General features: G+C 40.2%; 1 protein-coding gene across 1 annotated transcript; it reads left to right on the plus strand.

Moving 5' to 3' along the window:
- Positions 1–1,124: 1,124 nt before the first annotated feature.
- LOC110315520 (disks large homolog 5-like) lies at positions 1,125–3,437 on the plus strand (the record flags this gene model as incomplete). Its single annotated transcript, XM_021189559.1, has 3 exons — positions 1,125–1,333; positions 2,450–2,581; positions 3,255–3,437. Coding segments are annotated over exons 1-3 (524 nt in total), but the record flags the coding sequence as incomplete, so codon positions are not given.
- Between the last annotated feature and the right edge of the window lie 5,771 nt (positions 3,438–9,208).

Here is a 9,208-nt window from a genome sequence, read left to right on the forward strand (position 1 = left end):
GATTCCAGGAAATGGCACTTCAAAATCTGGTCAAGATGGGGCAAGCTGGTAAGCTGGTTAGGCCATGGAAGTACATCAGTAGTCACTTCCCTGGACAATCTATGGTATCCAGGAGAACCCTAGAATCTTCGGTGATGTCACCAGTGTTGTGGCAACAAGATGTGCTGTGGGGTATTTCCTGAGATCCTAATGGGCTCCTAAGCAGGTATGTTGTCGATGCTCCTCAGGGTATTTTGGAGGAAGAATAGCATACACACAGAGACCAGACCAAGGCAGAAGGAGGCCGGCCTTCTGTCATGTTGGGAATGGGTAAGAAAGAACTAGTCATTGAGAAGGCACAGTGAGACCTGGGCAAGGTTTGGGGAGCTACCTGGGGGATGTGGGTTTGAGCTGGTCTTTACAAGTTTAGAGCTTATGATCTGGATCCTTCAGATTCCTCAATGGTTGAACCAGAGTCAAGAATATTTGATGATTATTTTTATAGACAGTGTGGAATTGACAAGCTTTCAGTTGCTTTGCTGAGAGATCTTAATTTTGCTGTAATGCAAGTTATACAAATAGCTCTGTGAGAATAACAAAGTGTTGCTCTCAGGGAAGAGTATTGACACACTTCATCCTGATATAGTTTCCTCTACGTTACATGAGCATGTGATGCCAAGAATGGAGAAGGATATTGACCCTGCTCCTGAATCAAGGTCTCAGACACTTTGTTATTGAACACACATGATATGGACTGATTCACACTCTGGGCTCAGTTTAGTAGTATATGAGCTCTCATCACACATTATAAGCAGCCTAGAAAAGTGTTGTCCCATGGTAGATGTTATGTTCTGGTGTTTATGGTCAATTTATTTTTTGTGCTAAGAGGGATGGTATATGTTGTAAGATATGAACTGAAACCACCATCCAATTCCTCTTTCTGGGGCAGCTTATTATGCATTTCAGGCCTGGGATATTGCAATAGGTTTTCAGGCATATGTTCAGTGATGGTGGATGGGAATAGGGACATAGATGAGGAGACTAGCTTGAAGATAGCTTTCTTGCTCTTTCAGGGATTCTCGATGTATCTAGATTTTCCTTTTCCTCAGGCTTCTGTGTGTGACAAAGCATGGTCTCTGCTCTCCATGCCCTATTATCTCTACAAGTTTACTAGTGTTTATCTACCTACAAGGTCTGTTGCGAAAGCATCACCACAACCTCCCAACATCAATGAGGAGGAGAAGAGAATCAAGAGGTTGGAGAAGCTCAAAAGAGATGTCCAGAACATAAAAAATGAGAGAGATGAACTCCAGACTATCCTGGCAAATTACTCTATCAAGGATTTGAACAACAGGTAGTCATTGTGCCTACTTCTTTACTACCATGGGCCCTTCCTGTTAAGCCAAGATTCCCTCATACCAGAGGAGGCTACAACTCCAGGCTGTCCACATATCCAAATTCGTTTTGCTGATTGTAATTTCAACACAAAACTTGAAGTGCAGATAGGAGTGAGATAAGGGTCATAGGAATTTTGATTCCTCCAAAAGTAAATCAGAGCCTGTGGCATGAATCACAGTCTGGGGACTTGGGTAGTGATGTTTGAGCTCCCATATCACCATTTAAGAATCTTGCACAGGTGTTAGTTTGGGGGAGTTGCTAGGTATTGTGTGTTTATGATCCATCCTTTTTACAGTTGATCTGGAGGAAACTGGGTCCAATTGGTCCTCGTAACTGCTGGAGGGGCCTGGTCCCACATGGTACCTGTGAGTATGACTAGATTGGCTGCAGTTCATCACTGCTTTTCTCAAATTTTGTTCATTATACTCTCAGATAATGCCACATCATTATATTTATTTGGCATTCTGATTGAGTTTAAGTGTGTGTGTGTGTGTGTGTGTGTGTGTGTGTGTTTGCTTATCATATGGAGAGTCTATGTAATGTGATAGTCATTAGGTTTTGCCTGACCCAGTTTCCAGTTAATGACAGTGAGGAAGCAAGGAAGGCACATTTTCAACAGCACAGGTCTTGAATTCTTTGATGACATTGGAATCACTTGATGTATGTTATAAAGGATTTTCTCTGGAGATATGATTATGTCCTTTGGGAATTTATGTAGCAATAGATCCAAGGATTGACAAATCCTTGTGTAAAAACATGAGGAGTGTCATACAGATTTAACATGGTCTGTGGCCTCTTACACAGCTTCCAGGAAAGTTCTTTGAGAGATATTCTTTTCTTTCAAGCCCCTTCAGGGAACTAAAGTAGGTCAGCCCCAGGCCATTACTGCCCTGTCTCTACTGGCCCCAGGCCATGGGTAATAAATTTAATAAGCATCATGTGGAAATGGTAACAAAGAGGAATGCTGTAGAATATATGAAATGGGGTACTCCATGAGTTAGCTTGAATTAACATAAAATTTGTATCCTTAGTTCATAGGATTATTTGTTCCTTGGGTCATGCCCTCCCACAGGATCAACTTTGAGACATTCATGCTCGAGATGCAACATGACCAGGTGATGACTGACCTGAAGAGAATGCCACAGGAAATCAGTGAGGCCTTGGACAAGTGCAAGGAGTTGACTAAAGAAAATCAATTCTACTGGTGAGTGACTAACATGGTCATAATCCAAGAAGTAGACACAGGATATGTCTGCCCATCCTTGTCTTTGAACTAAAGTGAGGACTTAGGTTCTATACTGTTTTCTCTAAACAGGAAGCCTGTGTCACTTCAAGCAAGCCTCTAAGACTTTACCATTTGGACTCATTTTGACCAAGTGTGAAGAGTCTCTGAGCCCCTCAAGTCATTGTCCTTTACAATTAAGTATCCTTGAGGTTGAAAAGGCTTACACCATGATGGAAATATTAATCAACCTTGAGCCTCTTGGGCTCTGAAAGTAGATTCATAGATGAGGTTTCCATGAGAAACATAGAAAGACTGTGTGATGCTTGGGTCTCTTCTCTCCTAGAGAAATTTTGCCCTATACCTACAGGTAGTTTTTTAATACTATGGATATGTAAGCACACATAGATCCCATGCTCTCTTCTGAGAAATCTATGAGTCCCTGTTGGTGTCAGTGGTTTCAGAAGTACCTTCAATTTTCTGGAAAGTGGCTTTCCTCTGGATTTGACCTCCCCCAATGTGATGCTCCATTGCCAATCTGGATAGTTGACTCTGGCTATCTGGGGATCAGGGTCCATGATGCGGGAATGGTCCTTGGAGGAGTGAGAGGAAGATGGATGCTGTCTGGACTCACCATGTTTTGTTTGTGGCTCAGCCTCAGGAACTGCAATGTCCTGATTGAATCTAAATTCATCCAGCACAAAGTCAGGATGTTGCAGAAAGACAACAGACAGCTGTTTGGGGAGCAAAATGCATTGGAAGAATGCAACAGAGAAACAAAAATACTATGTAAAGAAGGCAGCCAGAAGATCAAAACCTATGTAGCAAGCAGCAGCAGGTAAGCTGAATGAAGCATCAGGGGCAGGTTGTCATAATGTCTAAGCTTCAACACAGTCAAGCCTATGTAACCATCCGGCCCCTTATCCAGGCCCTCTCCTATGTCTCATCCAGTTGTACACTTCAGTGATCATTTCCAAGACTTTCTGTGCAGTTATCCTATTTTGAAAAAACTGTATTTCTGCCATGACCTTTCCCCCCACTCCCAGTTGGCCACCTCTATCTAGCTTGCCGCTCTAGGCAGAGGAGATCCTAGACCCCTGACACAACCCCTTCCAGCTCTATGGTATGGAGAGGTGCCTCAGGATGCCACTTCCTGCATTTTCTACGAACCAGGATCTCTATTCTACTCTATTGCAACTCTCTGAGAGGGGCTTGGGCCACTCACCTCCTAGGACAGAAGGGCACACCACAATTTTATTGCTTTATACTTAAAGTCTTTAGTAAGAAACAGAATGTTATACAATATACAAATTTTAAACATACCAATTACACATCTTTGCCTTTCTTATGCTAAATTAACACCCCAGAAAATCATGGTATGTCTTACTGGCTTCACTGAGAGGATACATGGAATACTACACTGGATCCCTCTCCTGACATTGTTTTGCTTGGTATGTCAAGGGCATGGCTTTGCTTCACTTCAGATTCCCCCTCATAGTTTTTCAGAGTGCTGCATTTCAGAACATGGTTGCATATCCATTAACTAGCCTCATTTTGACTAACATTAAAGAGGATTTTTATATCACATGAACTGCAATGTGTTAAAATGTTCCTGTATAATAACCATTGCTAACTGTTTTTATTGGTGCTACCAGGGTCTTCTGAGAAGTAGCCAAGGTATGCTTAGAGAATGGAATATATTTCACATTTGAGCTGGCTGGAAGATGTTCTTTCAACCCTCTTTCTCATGACAATGAATCTTGTGTGGGCCAGCTTGTCTGTGCAGAGCTTATACCATACTTGTAGGATCAGCAAGTACTGCATGGAACAAGTTCTTGATAAGGAAATAAGTATAGGCCAGGACAGCACAGGTTGGATTAGTCCAAGAGACTTGTCAAAATCTTAGGTCTCACGGATTCCTGAAGTGACAGGAAATGTGCTGAAACACAGCAGTCTTTTCATAAAGGAGTTTGTGTCTTTATGTGCGTGTGTGTGTGTGTGTGTGTGTGTGTGTGTGTGTGCATGCGCACGAGTGCGCTTTTGTCCATGGGTGTTTGAATATATGTGCTTAGTATTTCAGTAATGGTAGGTGCTTGTTGTAGGTGTTTGATTATACAAGCGTGTATTCATGTACTCTTTTTGTATGTGTGTGTGCATGTATCTATGAAGCGATGCACTTGTATGTCCCTGTATATAAATGTATACAATTGTGTTTATATATATTCATATATTTGCTTGGTCATTAAACATCGTAAATGGTAACAGAGGAAATCTTTAATGAGAATAGTACTCTGTCAGTTCATATTCCATTGGAAAAACATCAAAGTAGCCCATCATCATGCCTGTCCACCTAGCTCACTAGAACTAAAGAGGATAAGAATTGTAAAGTGTGACATTCCAAAATTTTTAGATTGAAAAGTAAGTATCTTTTTTATCTTAATTGTAGGAAAATGAATAAATGTGGTACTTGGAAGTAAGGATGAGGCTGGTGTGTTAAATTCATGTGCCTGAGAGTCAGAAAGGCTGGCTAAGGCTTTGGGTTCCTTCTCTGTACTTGGTGAATAGTGATTGCCCACTGAAAGATCAGCAACAGCACCAAAACAACAACTTAAGTAATGGACTTTGTGTGAATCTACAGGGAATGTCTCTCTTAAATAGAAAAAAAAGGCATCTTCTAATCGAACTGAATACGTTACTACGTATTAGTCAGTTTGTTTCACTAGCATTAGAAAGGTATGAGGAAGAATGTATTGACATCTCATCACCAATAAAATTTAAGGTTTTAAAAATCATTATTAATGTTAATTAATTATTTATTTATATTCAGATCTCAGTTTCACCCTCCTCCCTTCACAATCCCTCCTTCCAGGGGACCCCTGCTATCCACCCTTCCTACCCTTTTCAGAAAAGAGGAATAACAACCACCCTCGACATATCAAGTTCCAGTAATCCTAGGTGCATCTTCATCTTTTCAGGCCAGATGAATGATTACACTCAAGGCAAGGGGATTTAAAGTTAAGCAATACAGTCAGAGACAGTCTATTTTCAGGTTTTAGGATTCACAGAAGAAGACCAAGCTATGAAAGAGTTACATATGTGGAGAGTGCTTAGATCTATCCCACACATGTTCTCTGGTACAAAGTTCAGTCTCTGTGAGTTCTTCTGAGCTGAGATTAGTTGAATCTGTAGGTTATCTTGTGGTATCCTTGATCACTGTGGATCCTTAATCCCTGCCTCTCCCTCTTTCACAGAATTTCCCAAGTCTCTGCATCTATTTCCAGAAGCTGCTGGGTGAAGTCTCTCTCTAATGATAGTTATGCTAGATCCATGTCTACAAGTATAGAAGAATATCATTAACTATGTCAGGGGGGCTCCATTTCATGGTATGACCCTCAAGTTGGGCAAGCCATTATTTGGCCCTTTCATAAAATTCTACTTCATCTTTTACCATGCATATCTTAAAAGGAAGAAAAATTGTAGGTCTAAGTTTTGGTGGCCTAGTAGTTGTTTTAATCCCTCCATTGGAAGTCTTGCCTGGTTACAGAAGATGGCCAGTTCAGAATCCAGATTCTCCATTTCGAAGAGTCTTAGTTTCAGCCACCCTAAAATATTCCTGGGGTTTTCCACTCTCCTAGGATTCTAGCTCTTCCCAGAGATCCTCCCCCCCCAATCCAGGTGCTGTTATGAAGAGAGGTATGCAAGTGTCCTTGTGGTATGGCAGAGCATCATTTACATATATGACCAGGAAAGGATCAAATGGGTCTTGAGGTAGAAATATTTAAAAATTTCTGAGAAAACATCAAGTTGATTTCCAATCTGGTAGTACAAATTTGTACTCCCACTAGCAGCAGTACTCTCCTTGGCACACATTTTCATCAGCCTGAGCTGTCCGTTGAGTTGTTGACTTTATCCATTCTGAGGCCTGTTGGATCTCAAAGTACTTTTGATTTGCATTTCCCTGATGGTGATGAGTAAGAATATTGAAGATATCTTTAAGTGCTTCTAGGCCTAGTGAGATTCTTCTGTTGAGAATCTCTCTTGAGATCTACACCCCACTTTAAAATTGGGATAAAATTTCATTTAGTTTGTAGATACATAGTTTCTTGAGTTCTTTATACACATTGGGCATCAGCAGTCTGTCAGATGCAGAGTTGGTGAAGATCTTTTCCCATTCTGTAGGTTGCAGTTTTGCCCTTTTGATGTGACCTGTGCCATAGAGATGCTTTATGAAATACTATTTTATCAAACATTTCTATAAGTATTAGACCTGTTGGCATTCTGTTCAGGAAGCTGTCTCCTGTGCGAATGTGTTCAAGGTTATTCCTCCCTTTAACTGCTATCAGATTTAGTGCATCATGTTTTCGATGAGGTCTTTGACACACTTGGACTTGCATTTTGTTCAGGGTGAAAAGTATTGGCATATTTTCATTTTTGGCATACAGACATTCACTTAGACCTGAGCCATTTGTTAAAGATGCTTTTTTTCACCCATTGTGTAGTTTTAGTTTCTTGGTGAAAAATCAAGTTCTCATCAAGGTAAGTGGATTTGCTTCTGGGTCTTCAATTCAGTTCCACAGATAGACCTTTCTATATTCGTGCCTGTAGCACTTTGTTTTGATTACTATTGCTCTCTAGTAAAGCTTATATCAGTGATGGTGATACCTCCAGAAATTCCTTTATTATAGATGATTGTTTTGGTTCTACTGGTATTTGTTTTATTTTGTTTTGTTTTTTGCTTGTTTTTTGTGGTGGTGGTTTTGGTGGTATGAGGTTTTTGTTTATTTTTTTTTGCCTTTCTTTCTTTCTTTCTTTCTTTCTTTCTTTCTTTCTTTCTTTCTTTCTTTCTTTCTTTCTTTCTTGGCTTTCCATATTAAGTTGTGTAATGTCCTATCAAGGTCTGTAAAAAATTGTGTTGGAAATTTAATAGGTGTTTTTCTTGAGTATGTAGATTGCTTTTGGTAAAATGTCCACTCTTACTATGTAAATATTACTAATCCATGGGCCAGGGTGATCATTTCATCTTGTGATATCTTCTTCAATTTCTGTCTTACAGGTGTTAAAATTCTTAACATACAGGTCTTACACTTGCTCGGATAGAGTTACACCAAGAGTTTTATTTTTATTTGTGGCTATTGTGAAGATTGTTGTTTCCCTAATTTATTTCTCAGTCCAATAGATGGTAGGCATCTTTATGATGTTCCACTTGTGCAATGCTATATACATATGCTGAGGAAACCCAGGTTTTAATTGGAAACATCTAACACCTATCCTTGAAAGACACAACAGACTTTGTTTGGTAATGAGTGTCTTTGACTCTAGGCTTAGGCAGTTGTATCCTTGTATTCTATGCCTATACCTAGGACTATAGATACTTTCCTCAAAACAGTGAAAGAAAATATTTATAATGAACTGGTGGGATGTCAGAGTAGGTGAAGTTGCATGCAACCAAGCTGGTGACCAGAGCTTAATCTCCAGAAATTGAAAGACAATAGTAAACTGATTCACAACTTATCTTTTAGACTCCACACAAGTGTGAGGGAAACAAGAGGACAAATGGATTCAATAATTCATAAGTGTATAAATAATGCACAACATGATAAAATAGAGGGCACATGCCACCATTTATGGATTGTTATACCATTGAAACCATTATATTGGACACCATGTGTCTGTCTAGAGAAGAGGCCCTTGCCTTCATCAGACTCTCCTGTACCTGGCCATAGGTTCTCCTTCAGCTTCCACTCTGAAATACTCAGATGGGACTCACCTAAATTCATCATCTTTTGCTAGCAAACAGGGTTTATAGTGAAGGAACATGACACAGAGCTAGCCATTGCAGTCAACCCATACTGAGAGTCTTAGGATTTATCCGTCATAAGAAGAGTCTTCAAAATTAGGTTTTCCTGTAATTACTCTCTTTCAAGTACATGATTTCTTCCCCATGCTAACAGAAACCTTCTGAGGTTAAAGAAGTCCCATACCCAACAGAAAGGACACTTTAATTTCTTAAATAACTGAATTTGAAGTACTAAGCCAGAATCCTAAAGGTTCTGTGTAATTCCAAAGTTGAAGACTTCTGAAATATGGCATGAATCGCTGGACAGTCATTCATCTTGAGCCATCTTCTCTGCCCATTTTTCAGGATGAAGAGCAGGGCCTTGTCCTCTACCATACTCTGTTCATCAAAATAAGTTGACAGCATTTCTAATGGAACTGTTCATGCTAAGATGTAATCGACTAGCTTACATAATTTGGCCCGAATCATCGCACTACACATTAAGGATGGCCACCATTTTCTTTCCCAGAATTGTAAGAGTTAAAGAAAGAGATGCCAGTTAATTCTGTCTCCCATGTTATACAGGCTATTCAAAGGCAGAGTGTCATAGTTTCCAGTATTCACTGAGCTGAACATTAGGAGTGCCTCCCAAGCATGCTAGCATGTTCTTGTTTCAAAATCCACATTGAAAAATGCAACTACCGGTTTCTGGGCTCCAGCCTGCACTGGCAAGAGTGTGAACCACAGAAGCTACACAGCTTCAGGACAGAAAGAAGCAACCTAAATTCCGGGACAGACTCTATCTCGGGCTCCAGAATTTTGGGCACCTTCCT

Source organism: Mus pahari, unplaced genomic scaffold (assembly GCF_900095145.1).
Source record: "Mus pahari unplaced genomic scaffold, PAHARI_EIJ_v1.1 scaffold_12004_1, whole genome shotgun sequence".
NCBI lineage: Eukaryota > Metazoa > Chordata > Mammalia > Rodentia > Muridae > Mus > Mus pahari.